Consider the following 21,018-nt stretch of genomic DNA (forward strand, 5'->3'; position numbering starts at 1 on the left):
CTGCTCTGGTCCACCTCCCAGGCAGTATCTGCCATCACCATGATGACAATTTACTCCTCCCCTGCGCTCTGGTGCCTCAGTGATTAGCAGTTTTTTTCAGTGAAACAAATGGAAGCTGATGGAGTTGGAAGTACATTGTTAATAGAAGGGGAAACCTAGGAGAAGTGCTTTTAACACCTAAAGCGAAACTTGTTCTGTCAAGAGACTGAAGGCTTTTACCTCTGCTCCTTTTACATATTCTGTGAAATTTTAATGCCCATCGAACTCAAATGCACTTCAATAAATATTAAATTTGGTGCCGTATCAAAAACGTGAGAGTTGATGGCATAATGGCACATTTGCATAGCACACATAGAACATCTGACAGAGTGCACACTGATGACAAAATACTCACTGACATAGGGAGAAAAGGAGTAGGGGGGAAAACACAAGCAGATCAGAAAATGTTCATGAAAAACCAATCTCCATCTTAAGTGGCTTAGGTAATGGGGCCTTTTATTTTATAAAGCATTAAACATGGCCTCCCAAGTGTGAGCATTCCATGAAACCAAATGTCAGCTTCCAGTCACTAGCTGGCATTTGAGACAAGTTTTCCCACTTATTGCAGAAGAGTTGTTATCTGCTGGCTAACTCCCCTTGAAATCCTGAGATAAGTCACAGGCTCCAGACACAGTCCTGCTTCTCTCACTCTCCTAATCCTGAAAGTACAGACAGTTCACCAAAGGGAAGGAAGGCAGCCTGAGAACTTTAAAAAAAATAGAAAGAAAGAATGAGGCTAATTTTCACCTATCACTATGATCTCTAAATTGCCTTTAATAAGCTTCTGCAATATAGCAGGGAGCCTGGGTTGTGGGCTGCTCGTCTGCGAAGGAGACAGCTCTATCTCCACGCCATGGCTTCTGCCTCCATCCTGGGCATATTAACTTCATTTATCTCCTCCCACAGACTGAGGGAGAAATAACCAGCTCTTGATTTCAGCACCTGCCCTTTATCTCTCTGTTTGTGCAGAAGTCTTCTAAAAGGCTAATTGCTCAGCTTGGACTTTCTTGGCCTTCCACAGTACACAGCTAAAAGCACATGCTTAAAATAATGTTAATTATATTGTTTGTCTCCAGTCAGACTGCTCCAGGACTGGAAGGAAAATCTGAGTTCTCCCATTTCCCAATAATTATTTGCTAAGAAAATGCAGGATATCTTTCCTAACACAGACACACACACACATATATATATTTATCCATGACCTACTGCTACCACACATGCTCACTTTGCATCCCGTGTTGCTTCCCACAGTGGAGAGGAGCAGGAGCATCAGGGTGTGCTCCCAAACTGATAAGCTCCATTATGCAGATGAGGATCGTGGCTCTAAGTGCTGTTATTTTTAGTTGACGTTGATTCATGTTTGAACTATGGGCTAAGCAACAAACTAAGAACCTGAATACATGTAGCACCTTCTGAATGCTCACTTCCTCAACAAAGGCCAAGATAAGCAACTTGAAAACATTCACTTGAAAACACCCATGCATACATTAGGTACTTACACACAAGAAAAAAACCATCATTGTCTGAGCTGCAGGGAAGTGAGTGAGTAAAAGCTCTGCCTCAACCCTCATTTTCCAAATCGTATCTGTGTTTCATCTGCCTCCCCCAGAGTGCTTCAGCTGAAGCTGGTTATTTCTAGGAGGCAGGAATAATATCTCTGTAGGGTCTCTTGTACTTTACAGCACTTCAGTATGCTGTGGCAAAAGGCAAGGATGGCTTGAAAATTAGTTAGCAATTAACTGCAAAGCTGATATATGTACATATATATTCTTGGGGTTGAACTCCACAGCTTTGCACATTGGAATTATGTGTAGGTTTTGTCAACACAGATGCAACAGATTCACAATTCCTCCAGACATTGTCCAAACTGGTTGAACACAAGTTGCCCCCGGTCCTGGGGACAGCTCTGGGCCCTTCAGCACAGGAGAGACACCGAGGGGCTGGAGCGTGTCCAGGGCAGGGAACGGAGCTGGGGAAGGGGCTGGAGCCCCAGGAGCGGCTGAGGGAGCTGGGAAAGGGGCTCAGCCTGGAGCAAAGGAGGCTCAGGGGGCCCTTGTGGCTCTGCACAACTCCCTGAAAGGTGCCATCAAAGCCAGTGTGGGTAGGGCTGCTCCCACCCATCCAGACTTGCCCAGAGAGTGTCATTAAAGACATAAGGATTAAAGCTTTCTCCTTTATTTAGCTGCTGAAATGCCTCAGAGTTGCCAGAGTTATTGTGTAACTGTATCTTCAGTCTGATCTTAATATGAGTTTGTCGAGCTTTAGAATAGCTTCCCCTGAAAACCTCAGACTCAAGTGGGAAGACCTGAGGAACTGGGAGACTCCCAGGAGAGAGGCATGAGGACAGAGGGCACAGACTCACAAGGCCATTTCTGTAGGAGGGAAACATGTGCTGCTCCTCATCACTATCTGTGCAAAGGAAGGATGTTATTTGCATGTACAAATTGATGCATGACAATACATACATACATATCTATCTATAGATATACAAACACCCCACCCCAAGGTCAATGTCACCCTTTGGTGACATGGAAAATTAACGTCCTCTGGCCAAACTGCTGCTCAGCAAAGTAATAAGAAAGAAAAGAAATAGAAAAAAGAAAACAAAATAAAGGAAAAAAAAAAAAAAAGGAACTAAAAAAGAAAAATAAGGGAAACCAAAGGAAAGCAGAAGACAAAACCCAGTAGGTGTAAGCAGTCAGTATAAAAGATTAGTGTGCCAGGCTGGCTGTATTCCCTTTGTAAGTCTGCCCCAAAATTCAAGCGCTCCAGAGGAAAGGGAAGTGCTCCAAGCAACACTAAGCATCCTTAAAACTGGAAGTACTTGACTGTTTGGTGAGGACTTTCAGAGCTTGGCACATGCCAAAAACTGCTGGTTTATTGCATAAAGTGGCAGTATAATTTTGAGTACTGTATATTGTTAGTGCAGAAAATTGAAACTTGATGGAATTTGACTCCAGAAACAGCATTTCTGTAAATTGTGGCCTGACATGTCAGTCAATGTGGCACACTCAGTAACTGAGAAAACCTTCATTTTTTCCCTAAGCAGTGAATTTATTTGGTGATGGCTCTGTGTCAAGAAAGAATCACTGCAGCCTCAAAGTAAGAGCTTTTAATTATCTGCACATAAGAAGTTGTCATAGAAACAGCCAAAGTTCCAGTGTTCCTCTGTATTCACAGCATCACCACGTAGAAAGGACAACCTGAAGGGCTGGATTTGGATCCAACAACTGCTCTGGTGTTACTCAGACTATTCCTGTACTGCAGCTTAGGACTCGGACTCTAGACCAACCTCTCTTGAAGGAATTCAATCTGAGTGACTGAAGATGTGCCATCTCAGGGACACAGGGAACTGCAGGAAAGACATTAGTTTATGTAGCCAGCTAGAAAATTCCCACTGGGTGTTTTAAAATTACCAGCATATAAATAAATTACGTTGCCAGTGGCTGTAAGGACTGAGTGTGCCTTATCAGAGGGTATTTTACTAAAGTTACCACAAAAGAAATGGTGCTTTCACTCTCTCCACAGAGTAGCAACAAAAATAGTTCTTCAGAAAACAGACAGTATTTAAAATACACTTGGCGTAACAGAGAAACAAGATTCATCGTGTTTAAAAAACACACAGCGCTTCCATTTGCTTACTTACCCACTTGCACAGATTTCTTTATTGCAGTACTTAAACATCACACAGCCATTAGTGGATTTTAGCCTCACAAAACCTGTCAAGTTGGTAAATCCCTCAAGAGATTTGAGAGGTTCTCAGAAAGGAATGGAGGAGACTGCTCAGGATTATACAGAAAGCTCATCAGCATGTTGACCAGACTTACAGGTCTTGAACTGATTTTCACTAGGTTGGGTAATTCTTAACTAAAGCCCCCCAAATTTATCTTTATAGCATTTAATATAGACCCAGACAGAGCTGCAGAACATTAGAGACAGAAAAAGAAATTAATCAAAAGAGAGAAGTATCAATGTTTAGTTAGAGCATAACTAAACAACAGATGGAGCGAGGAGCCTGCATCTTCAGGATACGATGAAGAAAACCTTAGCTTCAGCAAATTTTAATTCCTCCACACACTTCAATTTAATAACTAATCACAAAAACTCACCCAAACACTTATCAGAAATTAGGAGTTTAAATGAAAACATACACATATGGCAATCGACAGTATAATCACTTATCAGTCACTACTGAGAAGAGAGATGATTTTTTGAAGTTACAGACATAAAGGGCATGTATGTGTAATTGACAGGAACAGTGTACTTCAAGTGATGAGGTCTTAAGCACTTACTCTTAGCCTGTCTTTGGGCAAAGCAACAGCTCCTTGCTTGATGATTTCCAGAACTCGCTCCACTGACAGCTCAGCTCCAGCTTGCTCTAATCGGGAGCTGAAAAAGCTGATCACCTGGAATGAAACATCACAGCACATAAATAAATAGAAGAGATCTGTGGATCAATTTATACACAAAGCTGTCATCTTCTTTTCTGGCACCGCTGTATCTGCACTTCTTAAAGAATAATCACGTTATTGCCTGTGTCACAGCCAGTGAGACTTTGTTAATGTCAAGTTAGCACAACTCTCAGCATCCTCCTGCAGTCATTTTAAGCAGACAGATAATTTTACAATAAAACACACAAAGCTGAATTAATAAATTTACATTTTCAAGTACAATGAACTGACACATGCCTATATTTCTTTCTGTCAGTTCTGCCCATCAGACTTTTGAGTTGTTCTAGTCTATGATTTGAGCTAGAAATTTACTTTCATTGTAAAGCATTAAAGTAAAACCATCATAGTTTCACTGACTTCTAGACAAAAGGCTTTAAGTCAACTCTTAAGTATCTCAATATGAGAGACTCCATTTCCTGGGAGATGAATAGTACTCAAAGCCACAGCAAGGGTATCCCCTTGCAAGAAGTAAGTCCATAAAGCTCCTCTCCTACCCAATATCCATCCCAAGTGCTGCACATACCTTCCACATCCTGGATTCTAGGCCCAAGGAATCCTGCAAATTCCCTCTCATCTTCCAGACCTCCCCCTGGTGAAGCCAAGCTGATTTTCCCCGTATTTCCTTTCCCACTCCCTTTTCTGTGACCCAGCTGGTCCTTGTTAGCTAGAACTCAGTTAGGTCAGGCTTTAACTTTTATCCCTCTCCAAGCTCAGTAGGTCACACCAGAAGCAGACATCCCACCGACAGTTATCCATGTGTGACATCAGAAAACCTCCTTTCACCCAAAAAGAACATACTTTGCAAACCCCATCCCTTATCCCAGGGAAACTCCTTAGTCACACAGGGGATCCAGGACTCAAAATGCAAAAAGGGTCTGGGGTAAAAGTTCAGCACCTACTTAGAATCCTCTGGAAGGCAAGAGGCACTTGGTAGAGCCTGTCTACACCAGAGCACCTGGCTATTCCTGGGCTGGAGGCAAGCCTAATGCTGATGGTAGGTTCTGCAAAATCCTGTGAGTTTTCAGCACACTCTGGAAAAATACTGATGTTCACTTCTATCTGAATCACAGTCCCAGTCCATTGAGTAATCTTTGATAATTCTCCCAAGCAGAAGGGGGGAAAAGTGTATTATACTACAAAATCTCTGCTGAGCTCTCTTTGTTCTGTAGTGAGACACAGCTGGAGCCAGAAACCATTACCCTAATTATGCCTCCCAGCTCAGCTGCTGTTCATAAAACAAAGACAGCTGATGGCTTGATTACTGTGAGATTCAAATTTGTTGTTCCTGTTTGTGACTTCCCCCACAGAAAGCCCAGCCCTTGTTTGGAGCTGGAAGGTTTACTGGGATCTCTAGAAACTCTTGCACCAAGTGAATGAGGCAGACTAAAGTTGCTGGAAGTGGCTTTTTGGGGTTGTCATGGGATTGTGCTGTTTGTTTTGCTTTGGTTTTTTTTTCCTGTTTTATTTTGTTTCTAACAACAGAAGTACAGGAATCAGTCAAGAGAAAATTCAGGTTTAATCTTCTGTGCTGTCCCTACGATTATCTCCATACTTCAGCAGAAAGGGAGAATTTCACTGCCTCTGGCAGATGCTGCAGGTAGGCTTTTACATTCTTAGAGATAAGGACCTGGTGGAGCAATGTGATCTCTGATCCTTAGAAAAAAACAGGGTAGGAAGACGTGCTGGGATCATAAGGAAAGGAGCTGGAGTGAGGGACCAGAAATAACAGAGTAAAATAGCAAGAAACAGCTTGTGCAAGGAGCGTGAGGACCTCGGATTGAGGCTGACATGGTTTTGGCATAGAGTTTGGGACAAATTGCTGGTGGAGGATACACAGCTCACAGAGGAACAAGCAAGTTACCCACAGATTTTGAAAGAAAAAAACATCTTGCTGCATTTCAACACTCCTCTGTTGTCAGTAATCACTGGTGAAACCCATCCTTGCCAAGGGCAGGCTTCTGCAGAGAATCCATCCCAGTGGCACTGCCTTGTTAGCTCAAGTTCTGCTAAACCACAACAAAAGCAAAACCTAATATTTAGCTTTTAACCAAAAAGATAAAATACTATCATAATGCAAACACGTAAAAAAACTGAATGAAGCTCACAGATACTCCCTGAATTCTGACATTTCTTATTTTGGGAAGTCAAACCCTTCAATCTTAACATGTTTTTAAAAGACTTATGTTTTTGTGGTAAAGGTACTAATCTTCTTTGGGTTGTATTTCAAAAGAACAAAAGCAAGACAGGCTTCCAGTATTTTCAGGCTATGTCAGCATTTTAGAGAACTCAGAATGGCTATTTTTGATGTGTAGTTGATGACTACAGTTAAAAATATCTACTTTAATAATGGTACTTATCACTAGGAATTATTTGCCTTACTACTTCTAATAACATATAAATGAAGTATCTCTCATTTGGACCCTGAGATCACAATATCCCAATGAGACAGTGAGGTACCCACAAGTATCCCAATGAAGTAAGAAAACAGAAAAACAAAAAGAAAAAAAAAAAAAAGATGAATTATACAGAGGAGATCCTAAAGAAGGCATTTTCTTGTTAGCTCCGGATCAGGAATAAAACCAGAGAGCATCCAGTATTATATCCCTCATGCCCAAGCTTTGACCTCTGTAGCAGAGGGTCTAATACTTTTCTTACTTATCTAGTCATATATAAAAACTTAAAAGCTCAACATCACATTAAGGAAGAGTAGCCTTTACCTTTGAAAGAGCTTTAATTATCTTCTACACTTAAGTAACAATTACAGAGGTGAATTTAAAAAAAAAATAAAATTAACAGATTTCCACTCCTTGTCCCATTGAAAGTAAAATGAACCAGAAAAAATAAACTGGATGAATAGTATTAAATGAGTTTCATGTGTTAGTGCATTTTAAAACCAACTGAGCATATGACTGTATGAATACAAAAACCCCAGATCTTAGTGCAAATAAACAAAGCTGAGAAATGGTGTCTTCCTGATACTCTGAAAATTAATTTTCTCTTTAATTATTTGGGCAACTGGTCTAAGAAAACAGAAAACAACTGCAGAAACTGCTTAAAAAGAAGAGTAAGAAGAAACTCCACAAGCTGCTATGAATGACATTTCCTAGTCATGCTAAGCACTGAAAGAAAGTCCTTTCCATGAAGGAAAATAACCCATTCTAAGAGCTCTCTCTCCAGTCTGGCTTCCATATTAACAGATATTAAAAGGCACATCTAATGCAGGATTAGACAACCCCTCATCAGGAATATCTGATCCCTGTATGGAGAACCTTGCCCTGCAGAGAGTCTAGTCCTGGCTGTGCAAGGTACCCAGATGTGTGGTTTGATGGCCACAGGGGATCTGGCTTGACCACCTCTAGCTCAGGCCCTGCCAGGGTTTGTATTAAAATACCATTAACATTTCTATAAAAAACTGTTGTCTATAGTGATTTTCAAAACTGGTTTTAATCACAGACTCATGGAATGGTTTGGTTGGGAAGGGAACCTTAAAGATCATCCAGTGCCACCCCTGCCATGGGCAGGGACACCTTCACTATCCCAGGCTGCTCCAAGCCCTGTCCAACCCAGCCTTGGACACTTCCAGGGATCCAGGGGCAACCACAGCTTCTCTGGGAAACCTGTGCCAGGGCCTGCCCACCCCATCAGTGAGAATTTCTTCCTAGAGATCAATTTTCCACGAGAAACTCATACTTTCTCCTTTTGTTTTCTAAACCTTGTAAACTTACAAGGTATTGCCAGAGATTAAAAGTACTACAAGATTAGAATGATTTAGAAACATTTTTCATTTAAAGGCAATATTTTAGGTTTTGGAGATTATCTTTGAGATTGTGAGGGAACAACCACAGTGTCTGTTAGTTCACCCAACTATTGTTTTCAATTGGGCTGCAAGGCTGAAGTAACAAAACATTTCCCTTTACAGTACGCCAACAGCAGAGCTATCAAGGGCAAGATGTTTTCTCCACTTGGATTCTGTCAGCAGATGCTGAAGTGCTGTGAGGCCTGTGGCAGCCCAGGCAGTGCCTCTGCTTAATGAACATGACAGCTCCTCTCTTTCTCCTCCAGCTAAAAATAACAGTACAACACGTTGCTGCCTCCTCTGCCTGCAACTGCAAAGGTCAGTTCTGCAAGACAGAAGAAAAAATCACTTGGCACTAAGTAAGTTTTGAACCTGTTTTTGTCAATTTTGCTTCCCTCTGAAAGTGATTGAAAGAAACACTTTGAAACACTTCCCAGCCACTGGGAGAGTACTATGGTGTATTGATGGCACACTGAATGGAGAAGAAGAAAACAAACCTCTCACTGTAAAGTACCACAGGATTAGCACTTCAACTAAGTAGCTTCCATTGGGAAACATAAATCACAACTACATTTGGTATCCAGTAGTTGTACCTGAAGCCAATGGGAGGAAAAGCCAACCCTCACGGATTTAAGAAGGGGTGAAACAACTTCAGGTGATTCAATAGCAGGAGAAACACCAGAGGTTAATCAGCAAACTTGAAGAACAGTATTTTTCAGAATCACCTTGAAATGAGGAACATGTTCAAGGACATGTGAGATTTACCAGGTATTCTGCTCTCCATTCCTAGGGTGTAGGAGTGAGGAGAAAAAGAACAGGCAAAAAGACACCCTCCCCCACAAAAGCAAACAAACAACAACCAAAAAAGCCCCAACCCAAACCCACCAAAACCTCAAATCCTTAGAGTATTTAGCCAGACTCTGGTAATCAGCAGGATCAAGGTTTTTCTAAGGACATTTTAAGGAAAGCCATAAAAACTCAGTTCTTAAGTCCTGCAGGTCTTACAACAGGGGTTGCTATGCCAGAGCAAGCCAACTTGATTGATTTTAAAATCTAGCAGGGAAATGTCTTTGAAGAATTAAATTCCTTGTAGGAAATTGCATCAATTGAGTCCTTTGCATCACTAAGCCATTGCTCCCAATCTCCTGATGTCTATCAGACTATTTTGCAAACAAAATTCTAGCAGCTCCTAGTTAGGCCTGTTCCACCACCTGGTATCAGTGGCTCGCTTGTAGGAATTATGAGAGCAGTGAAAGCCAAGGAGTTCTCACCGTGGCCATGAACCAAACATCTTTAGGAATGATAAGCAAAGAGTCTCCACTACATTCCTGACATATCTGAGGTGGCTGACCAAATTACAGACCACCTCTGAAGTGGAGGCATATAGACAGCTCCCAGCTGAAATATTTCTGCACAAGGCCAGAAGAGGAACCATAGCATTCCTCTTTGTTCATATTCAGAAGAATATCCTGTTTTAGCTAAACAAGATGTGCTATCTCTTACTTTACAGCTTTCTAAAATGAAAAGTAAAGTAATAGGAAGCAGAAGGTATTTTGATTTCAGTTTCTTCTGTAGAGTATTAATGGTTCCCATATGTTCCCAATCATGGCAATGGTGATTTTTAGATTATTTACAAAAATACAGAGACAAATAAGTAGTTTTCAATAAAAAGTGGTCAATACACTGATGACCCTTATACATTCACCTATTTTTGCCTCAATGATGAAGCACACAGAGATTATGTGTATCTCCAGATTAAACTGAATGGTCCAAATCCTGAGGAACAGCCCAGAGTTACTGTGGCCAGGTCTATATTGAAGGTAACCTGGGCAATTCCTGCTTTGGTCTGAGCTCTAGTGGGGCTGCAGAGGCATCCCCACACCTACCTGTGCCTACAGACCTATGCTGGTCTGTCCTCCACCCTACTGCCATGCTGCCAAATCTCTGCTCCAGAGGTCCCTGAAAACCTACCACAGTGCTTCCTTATTCCTAACCTTAGAAAAGTCTCTGCTTATGACCCGCGAACCCACAATTATGTGAAAGAGATTATTCCATTTCCCTTCATAGCAGCATTTTATTTGAAAAATACCAAATCACTTTACCCTTCCTTTGGCAAATCAGCACTTTCAGAGGTTCTGCTTTCTACAGCTCTTATTTCTACCTGGAATATCTTTCATGGTGCCAGCTGAGCATGAGCCCAGGTATGCCCAGGTGGGCAAGAGGCCAGTGGCCCCTGGGCTGTGCCAGCCAGGTGTAACACAGCCCCAGGGCAAGGCCCGTCCCCTGTGCCGGCGCTGCTGAGGCACCTCCAGTGCTGGGACAGCTCTGGGCCCCTCAGCACAGGAGAGACACCGAGGGGCTGGAGCGTGTCCAGGGCAGGGAACGGAGCTGGGGAAGGGGCTGGAGCCCCAGGAGCGGCTGAGGGAGCTGGGAAAGGGGCTCAGCCTGGAGCAAAGGAGGCTCAGGGGGCCCTTGTGGCTCTGCACAAGTCCCTGGCAGGAGGGGACAGCCGGGGGGGTCGGGTTGTGCTGCCAGGGAACAGGGACAGGAGGAGAGGGAACGGCCTCAGGCTGGGCCAGAGGTGGCTTGGGTTGGACATTGGGAAAATTCTTCTGTGGAAAGGGCTGTCAATCCCTGTCAGAGCTGCCCAGAGCAGTGCTGGAATCCCCATCCCTGCAGGGGTTTGATGGACATGTGGATGTGGCACTTGGGGACTCGGGTCAGTGGTGGCCTGGGCAGTGCTGGGGAATGGCTGGACTCGATGGTCTTGAAAGTTTAATTCAACCTAAATGATTCTTAGATTTTAAACCCAGAGTAATCCAGCCAAGATTTTACCAGCGTGGTTAGGCTTAGAGAACACCTCTGGGTTATTCTTTTCTTGTACACACACATGGAATTGCAGCAGATGCCTTTTACTATTTGCACCATCAGCTACTCATTATTACATCCCCAGTACATTCTCCAATTAATTTTTCATCAAATTTGTAGCCTTTTCACCTCTTCCATGCTTCCTTTTGGTTGATGAGTACATTATGTCCAACTGAATAAAAATAATAAGCATTTAAGTCTTTATATGTCATATCTATTTTATACATTCTTGACAAGGCAAACTGGCAACTGTTCTGGTGTCCAAAACTCATTACAGACTTTACATGCTCTGTATTTTGCTCTTATTTTTGCAGCATTAAACATTATCACACTGTCTGTTAGTATTTTTCTATGAAATACAAATCTGGACTACAGTTTACAGTGGGAGAATCTTTCGTCAAGTGGTGGGTAGAATTTGATGGAGTAGAGGGATGACAGAGTGACACAGTGTGTAACAGGCACCTACTGCTCACGTGAATCTCTTTCTGATGATTGGAATCATACAATTCCAGAATGGTTAGGGTTGGAAGGGACCTTCAAAGGCCATCTAGTCCAATTCTGAGGTACCTTCCAGTGTCCCAGGCTGCTCCAAGCCCTGTCCAGCCTGGCCTTGGACACTGCAGGGATCCAGGGGCAGCCCCAGCTGCTCTGGGCACCCTGTGCCAGGGCCTGCCCACCCTCCCAGCCAGCAATTCCTTCCCAATATCCCAGCTGGGCCTGCCCTCTGGCACTGGGAAGACATTGCCCCTTGTCCTGTCACTAAATGCCATTGTCAAAAATTACACTCCTGGTATGCATGGGTGCAGATAATCAAAACATTTTGCTGTTTATGACCAGAGAAAGTACCAAGAGAGAGAGTCAGGATATAGGAGAGCCCCTGCAGACATATCTGAGGAGCTTTAGAAAGGTAATTTTTCTTGACCACCTTTGCATTAGCAAAAGTTGCAATATTTACCATTTCCATCTACAATTCACACAATTTAGGCCACAAAATTTCATTGATCACAACAGCCTGAAAGCCAACACAGCTCCCCAGTACACAGGAAGTTGGTGGATACATCCTCTTCTGAATAACCAGCCTTGGTCACACGAAAAGCCCGGCCAGCTCACTGTTCTATATCAAAGTAGGCTAGGATGGATGCTGAAATAAGAATATTACAGCAGGTCAAGAATAAGGAGATCCTCCCCAGGAGTATATCCTCCCAGCTTTCAGCAACATACAGTTTAGAAATTTATCAAGCTAGATCTTTTAAGATTTTTTTTCTGACTCCTTTTAGAGCACAGCTACATTTCAGACATCCACAGTGTCCCATACAGCTGTGAGGAATGAGCTCCCAGTTCCACGACTGCAGAGAAAAGTCTGGTAAGTTCTTGGAGACAGAAACTCATTTTGGTTCTTCTTAGATCCTGCCCACATGGTTCCCAGACAAGCTCCCTGCAATGTGTACAGTAAAACTAACATGATTTGCCACTGTTTCAGGGGACAGCAAGACCAGTTAGAACATTCTGGCTGTAGCACACAAGACAAAGGCTGGTTCTGTATGGTGCTGCCAATACCGTGTATGAAGTGCAGGACGTGACAGGGTAGACGAGGAGTCAGATGAATCTCATCTTTTATTCAGATCTACAAGCCTGACAGCTCTTACCACTTCCCAGATGGTGACAGGTACATTTAAAAAAAAAATTTAAAAAATTCTTTTTTTGACGTCCTTGCTTCTCTAACAAAGGAGCTATTTAAAAATTCAACATGCTCCCTTGGAAAGCTTTAAATAGTTTTTGAATGTAACTGGCATTATGCTGTAACCCAATATTAAATAGTTTTGGGGAGGAATTGTTTAAATTGTTGAGGAAAACCTACATTTAACTGCTACAAAGGAAAGGACGTGCTGCTGTCTGTGGGAGGCACAGGGCTGCAAGCAGAAGGATCTGGCCACCACCAGTTATCCTGGATGTGGGCAAATAACCAGAGCAGGTCCCTATCTCGGTCAGGAATGTAGACAACTGTTATCTTCAGCGCACCATATCCTCTTTACACAACTTTAAGACATCTTGTTCTAATCATGCAGACAGTATCATGCTGCCTGTAGTCTGCAGCCGCTGAAAGTTTGGAGAGTTTTGAGCTTCAAGTCCTCCACTCCCTAAACTCCCGCATGACCAGAAAATGTGAAGAGAGTACAGAAGAAGGAGGAATAGGTACAGAGCAGGATTTCAGTTCAGCATTTAAAATTACTTTCCTTTATGGGCAGTCACATATCTGTCAATCTCCTGAAAATAAAGGTAAATCAAAGTAGAAATTCTGCAGATTATTAGACACAATAATATATTATTCACTGCATCCAGAGACTCAGCAACCTGCTCAGCCCTCCCTTCCAGTATTTTGTGCCCAGTGTTCATAGTGTGGCTTCAAACATTGCTCAGCTCTGCAAATATTGACTAGAAGACAGAGAAACATTTGTAATGCTTCAAATTTTTCTAGCAGAAGCTCAGGCTCTCCATATGAGCATTAAAACTACTATCAGATGCAAAAGTAATTAACAACTGTTTCCCAAAGTCATACTCCACTGAGAGTCACACTAGTAACAGCTTCTTCTCCACAGCTATTTTCTTCTGTTTTCTTCTAAAATGTTTCCTTACACAAGGGGAAGGCTGCTGTGAAGAAAACACTTGGCAGGTGAAAACAACACACATTCAGATACAGACAGGGAATGAGACAGCCGAATGCCTGCTCTTCAGTTATTTAAAAATAATTCCCTATAATTATTAATAGGCTGGTGATTGGAGTAAGAGAAAAGAAAAAGGATTGTTTGATGATGAAAATTAGCTTTCGTTCCCCTGAAAGGCAGGTTTCGAACAAGGAATAATCAAGAGAAGCTGACACTGTCCACCCCTTCGGGGGTGAAAGATGTGTCACATCTTGGGAATTCCTTACCAGAGGCATCTCAAAATCCCTCTGAGTCTCCTGAGTTAAAGACGTTGGAAAGGGTTGTTAAAGAAATTAAAGGGTTGGAATGAAATGACCTTTAAGGTCCTTTCCAACCCAAACCATTCTGTGTTTCTATGCTGCACTGAAGTCATCACAGTGCAGGCCCAAAAAACAGGCAAGAAAATTCCAACATTTTAAAACAAACTGGTCAGAGGCGCTAAGTATTTTCTACCTCCCAAGATTACAAAGAGACCACATAACTAGGTGTAACCATCTTAGAGGTCACATATCACTCACCAGGTCTATATTTTGCATGATGTCCTGGAAGGAGGGGTGAGTCCGAAACTGCTCGAACAGATCCCGCTTGTAGAGCAGAGCATACACCAGGTTGGGGTTGTGATGGAGGGAGTTGGTCAGGCAGGAGTTGATGATCTCCAGCATCATTCGGATCACTTCCTCAATCACATTCAAGTCTTGCGCCTTTAAGAAAGGAGTAAAAGGTCAGTGTGCCCTTTTCCATTGTAAAATATAAAGTAATAAAGGCAGTGGACAGGTAATTATTACTAATAGAGCTATTAGCCAGTAATGTCTCTACAGTGAGCAAATCTGGCATCCATGTGTCTGGAAAGGAAACTGTTTTCTCCAGCAATCACCAAAATTTTAATTGAAATGCCTCATACTACTACATATTACTTAGCCTCTTAGCTTGATTTTCCCAATAGGAGCCATCACATAAAGCATTACTATATTATAATCAGCCAAACTCATAAAGGTTAAGTGAACAGTCTTTTCAACTCTTCCTATTCTAAGAAAAAGCACTTCAGCGTAATTTATTTATTAATTTATTACATTTTCTGTTCTGTTCCTATGCAGGAAGGAGTGATAGGGAAAAGGGAGAAAAAAGAGAAGAAGGAAAACTGACTGGATCAAACATCACTGTACCTTGAACATCTGTCACTGTTACCGGACTTTTTCCCTTTGACTATTTTTAAAAATTATTTCCTTGGCATTGAAGAACACTTGTAATAAATGAAAAAAGGAATCTCCTTTTGTAGTGCACTAAGCCTTCACACTAAGATAAACTTGTAGAGCTCTTCATTTTGTCAGCGCATTTGACAACTCAAACTTCCTAAGCTGAACAAGCTGTCTTGTGAACTCTTGCCAGATATCTGGATTACTCTCCTTGAGTTCCACATCAGGGTATCTCCAGTGTGGTTATTCTGATTGCAGAGCTGTCTGTCCTACCTTGGAATAGGGTAAAAAAAGGGTACTTCTACCCTGCTTGTACCATTTAGTTTGTCTCAATCACATCAAACACTGGACTGTGAGACTTTAAAGGTCTGGTAAGAATGTGAACCTTACTAAACCAGCTTGAGTTCTTCTGCTGGATATGAACAATGAAACTACCGACATTTCCTTTTGCTGACTGCCCACAAAGTTAATTTACTGAGTTATCACAAGGCACTTAAATCTTCATAAAAAGAGAGTACTTACAACAGCATTTTGTTGAGCTGTCATTCAATCTGCACACAGTTATTTTCTACTATTAAGAAGCACTGTAGGAATTGTCATGTGGCAGATGTATGGCTCTCACCAAGGCAGAAGAGAACACAGGAATCTTCATTATCCTGTTTAAACCCATGAAGAGCAAAATTCTTTGCTACCACTTTGCTCTGGCTGCTTTCCATGCAAAGCAAGGTGAATTTCTTCCTAGAAGTGTACATCACAGAATCCTGGAATGGTTTGTGTTGGAAGGGAGCTTTAAGCTCATCCAGTGCCACCCCCTGCCATGGCAGGGACAGCTTCCAGTGTGCCAGGCTGCTCCAAGCCCTGTCCAGCCTGGCCTTGGACACTGCAGGGATCCAGGGGCAGCCCCAGCTGCTCTGGGCACCCTGTGCCAGGGCCTGCCCACCTTCCCAGCCAGGAATTCCTTCTCAATATCCTAGCTGGACCTGCCCTCTGGCACTGGGAAGCCATTCCCCCCATCCCATCTCTCCAACCCTTGTCCCAAATCCCTGTCCTAGATGTGCCTTTCAGAAGGCAGCACCATTCCCCTAACCTGCTTCTCCATTTCTTTTGTGACACTGAGGACCATGGAGAAGTGAGATCCCATCATTATTCCCACATTTCAGTCTTGTTATCCCCAACACCTCTCTTCTACATGTCCAAGGGAGATTAAGTGGAAGCTTTTTGGAGCTCTTGTTTGAAGAGGAATATCTTGTGCATGCATTCCAGTAAAATTCCTTCTTTAGCAATGATGCCTGATCTAACAGTGAGGGTTATAGATTTTTTTCTGAATGTATCTCCTATTTTTTTAAAGACTTTACCACCTAAATTAGCAGCGTAGTGTAGATAATGATGGCAAAAACCTTTACAAAGCTGACTGCTGTCAATGGGATCACATTCTTCTATGACAAAAATAATCTTTACTTTCAATACGCAGGTGGTTCCTCTGCCTGTAGTTACCTAGTTATTGCGCTGTGAAACAGCATCCCAGGTAGGTGTTGTGAAGAGTAATGGAAAATATTAGACAAAAATAGAAATAACCGCTTCAGTTGGGACCTGAAGAAAAATCCAGACCTAATTCACCTGGGGAGTGGTGCTTGCCTATCAATTCAGATTTACTGCAGAATTTGCTTATTACAGTGTCTTTTTAAAAGCTCTGAACACTGCCATACTTCTGCCCCCAGAGCAGCAGGGTGAGCTACTGACCAAGACACTATTCTGCATTACAGACTATATGACTTTCACAGAAATAGTATGATTCCAAATCAAGTGAGATCTATCCAGTTACCAGACAGGTAAAAAAACACACTACTACTTTTCAAAAACAAAATGTTTTTGAATAAAAGGTGTTCATCTAGAACTTCAGGCAAACAGCTAATTGAAACAGAAAGCATTGCTACCCACCCATTTTCCAAGAGGTTGGAGACTCTGCTAGTGGTCAGCTTCAAAGAATGGAAAGGTTCAGAAGTTATCGCACAGTAATTAAATTTAACATTTTTAACAGCTGATGGACAGAATCAACCATCTGTACTTCAGCTACCACACTGCAGAATCTGGGACCCCCATGAAGAAAAATAGGAGACATAGTGAAGATTTTTACTCAAAACTGACTACACAAGAAAGAATTTATACGAGGAATGATCTCCATAAAAGACATAGAAGTGGCACTGAATCCCTGTATTGCACATACATTATCAGGAGAACTGTCTGCTTCTATAATTAGAGATTGAATCATTCCTAAGGGTTTAAAAGTTTTCAAAACAAAGGAAAAAACAAGCATAAATCCAAGGACAGCATTTGGATGAGACAGTGGAGAAATGCTGATAAAATGCCATGTGGTTTTGTTGCTCTGTCATCAGTATCAAGCTACAGCCCCACTGTGTCCAGACATGGTATCAAGACAGGTATAAATAAAGTTACATTTACATTTTGTTATTGCAGTTTATCACCCTGTGTATTACTTTCAGAGCAGCTGAACACAGCTGAAATGCTGAATGTGTGTGGTCAAGGCAAGGACTAACACATCATCCTCAGCAGCTTTGTAAGACCATTTTTTTTACTGAATTAGATGTTATATGAACAGTCAAATATTGATCTGTGAAACATAGACATGCTTCAATCTACTGAACAGTATATTTAAAGGAGAGGAGTTAAAAGTTTCCTGTTGCTTACAATTGACAAATTCAGTGTGGCACTCACATTTAAGATTACTACAACATTCCTTTACAAAACAGGGCTCAGATAATGCCTTTGTCAACACTGACACGTACCAGTCCTCCCCCACCTATTTTTTTGGTTTATTTCCATAGAAATAACTATAACCATCATTAAAAAGAAAGGTGGAAGCTAAAAGCTTGATACTGACACTGTGAGACTGAAATCATGCCTGCAAAGGGGACAGGAATGTAGGCACAGCCCTCACATTATTGTGGGTAATTCTAGGTAGTCACCTCATGTTCCTTCTCAGGAGAGAAATTAAATGTGGTGTTTTTTGCAAAGATTCTAACTTTTAAGGCAAAATGTTTGGTCATGTTTTAGATGCACAAGGGATAAACCAGGCAATGACAGCTAAAAGACAGCCAGGTACATATCCGGGTAGTCTTTTGTTAAAAGGAAAAAACAAGTGATCATGCCAGAGAAAAGAGAATGGAAATAAACTGAGAGGATGCAGGGGAAAACATAATGAATGAGAACATTATCTGGGGAAAAACAATTTGAGTTTGATAAACACTATCAAGGAACACACAAAAGTTCAAAGACAAGGCAAACTATGGGCAGAGCTGGATATTCCTGGATCTGACCATCTTGAATATTGTTTTCTTTACTGCAATACAATTAACAAGTAGCATAATATCCTCCTGGGCAAACACTTCCACAGAATTCAATATTTACATCCTGATGCGTAAAACCACTTGAAAAATATATGGCTTTAAAATATCAAGAGAAGTCAAGCAGCCTAATCATGAAACCCCAGGCATTTGCTCATAGTTTGGTTCTTTATAGATATATTTACCCATCAAAAAACTAATCACTGTCAGCAGAGGATGCAAAAACTCAGTGTCACCAAAAACGTGTTTAATTTATGGTGCCCCGTCTCCTGGTTCCCACAATAGAACATTCTGAGTGCTCATCCTTTGAATTCAATAATGAATTTCTTTTAATTATTGTGATGATGAAAAACTGATTAAAACAGCTCTATCATGAATGAATGCAAATTTCCACCCTCTAAATGTTACCAGTTTTGAGGAGCTAAAGAGAGGCATGTCTTGTGTAATTCAGCTTAATGTTGCATAACCATTCCTCGTGGTTTGTAATGTCTAATATAAACAGAGACAAAATTATTCAGCTTTCTGTTTCCTTTCATCCAAAGTTAGTTTGTATGGAAAATAATAGCTGGTTGAAAAATCCGAATTTTGGTGACTTGTAATGCTATGAAATGACATCAATAAGCAAAGGTGGTCATGAGTTTCTCTTCCATGATGAAATTATCTCCTTGATTAGCACACTTTTTGACTTTCAGTTCTGGGTCCAGGCGGTGACAGACTTCTTAATGATATTTTTCATTTTTGATTGTTAACCCAGGAAGATATGCTGCACACTCAGCCACAGCTGGCACAGGTTTCTAAGAGAAGCTGTGGTTGCTCCATCCATGGAAGTATCCAAGGCCAGGTTGGATAGGGACCTTTGCATAGTGGAAGATGTCTCTGCCCATGGCAGGGGTGGAACAAGACCAACTCTAAGGTTCCTTCCAATCCAAACCATTCAGGGATTATATTCCATGATTCCAAGAAGCATTAGTGAACAAACTTAAGTCTTATACCATGTACACATGACAGTTACATGCTTCAGACTGCATATTACAGATATGATTATATATTCCTTTATTGCAAGCTGAAATTCACTTAAATGCAATAATTTGGTTTTCCTCCCTTTTTTCAGGATGTACAGTAAGCCCCAATCCAAAGCAATGAATAATTGTAAGCCTAAAGAGGTCTACTTTCTAACTTTTAAAAAAATTGGAGATCTAACAGAGCAACTTTTCCTTTGTGGCAAGAGCCATATGACTGGTGTTATGCACAATACGACAATGGGTACAGACACCTAGGTCACTTGCGTATACTAAAAAAAGCCACATTTCTCACTGTGCAGTCACATCACAGCAGTTTTCCAGCTGAATTATACTTTCAGCTAAATAACTGCTAATGATATAGTTAGCACAATAAGCAGGAAGAAGCTTATCTGCCTAAAAGAAGCAAAATCTGAGCAGGGATTGGTATGGGAGTATGCTACAACTGCAGAATGTAAGTAGGGTAAAAGAAAACAACAGGACAACACACTTGCTGAAGTCTTAATTCAAAGAAACTTGACAAAATAAAGTGGAAATGTCACATATAATTGCAGAAAAAACACTTGACGGAAATGCAGGCTGACAAAAAAAACATGCCCAAACACAATTCTGATCTTAACTGCTTATGACAATGAACGGCTTTTAGTGAGTGGAAACTTGCTGCCAGCAATAAAATGCTTTGACATTTGAGTTTTCAAAAGTGCAAGTTGCTTTGTGTCAAAGCTTGGTGGCTTGAGCTCATTCTGACCAACACTGCTGGTCCCTCTCCAGCAGAGCCAGGAGTGTACACAGTGTGCAAAAGCTGTGAAGCAGCTACTTGAAACAGCTGGACATGATGTAATAGTTTCCTTCCCAGGAACTCCACAATTCACAGAAGGAAAACCATCTCAGACTCACCACTCTCTCTGTTAGTTATGAGTCCCCCTTAAGGACATCTGCTCCCTTTGCCTCTCTTTGCAGCCTGGGATGGTTTGGGTTGGGAGAGACATTAAAGCTCATCCAGTGCCACCCCTGCCATGGCAGGGACACCTTCCACTGTCCCAGGCTGCTCCAAGCCCTGTCCAGCCTGGCCTTGGACACTGCAGGGATCCAGGGGCAGCCCCAGCTGCTCTGGGCACCCTGTGCCAGGGCCTGCCCACCCTCCCAGCCAGCAATTCCTTCCCAATATCCCAGCTGGGCCTGCCCTCTGGCACTGGGAAGCCATTGCCTGTGTGCTGTCCCTGCAGGCCTTGTCCCCAGTCCCTGGGCAGCTCTCCTGGAGCCCCTTTAGGCCCTGGAATGTCAGTGAGGGCTGCACCATGTGTGTGTTGCTGCATCCATACTGTGGAACCCCCATCAACTTCAGAGCGGAGGCTGAAGGCCTCAAACAGATGTAGGAATAGAGAAAAGGTGAGGGTGGAGGTTGCACAGGCAACTGTAATTATGGCTGTTCTCTGTGCTGAGCCCCTGTCCATGATGACTCACTATAGCTCCTCATCTGTAATATTTTCAGTGAGATTCATCAATTTGCGAACATAAATTATAAAAAATTACAGTCATAAACAACAACTTCCTTCATGACGCAGATATGACTATAAAGGCAATTTTG

The 21,018-nt window shown here is 42.0% G+C and overlaps 1 protein-coding gene across 10 annotated transcripts in view; it reads right to left on the bottom strand.

The window, feature by feature from the left end:
• Positions 1-21,018, bottom strand: part of DYM (dymeclin) — a 211,971-nt gene that overhangs the window by 29,756 nt on the left and 161,197 nt on the right. For 9 of the 10 annotated variants that reach the window (XM_005528071.3, XM_014257063.2, XM_088054394.1 and 6 more), the window contains 2 exons: positions 14,375-14,557; positions 4,332-4,445 (listed from right to left, as the gene is read on the bottom strand). In XM_005528071.3, coding sequence (XP_005528128.1) covers positions 4,332-4,445; positions 14,375-14,557 — 297 coding nt within the window. Of the gene's footprint in view, positions 1-3,250; positions 3,392-4,331; positions 4,446-14,374; positions 14,558-21,018 lie in introns of those variants that run through there. The other variant, XM_088054393.1, reaches the window with a different exon arrangement.

The sequence above is a fragment of the Pseudopodoces humilis genome, chromosome 4 (assembly GCF_049639895.1).
Source record: "Pseudopodoces humilis isolate 2021_Gansu_Grassland_sample_001 chromosome 4, ASM4963989v1, whole genome shotgun sequence".
Lineage (NCBI taxonomy): Eukaryota > Metazoa > Chordata > Aves > Passeriformes > Paridae > Pseudopodoces > Pseudopodoces humilis.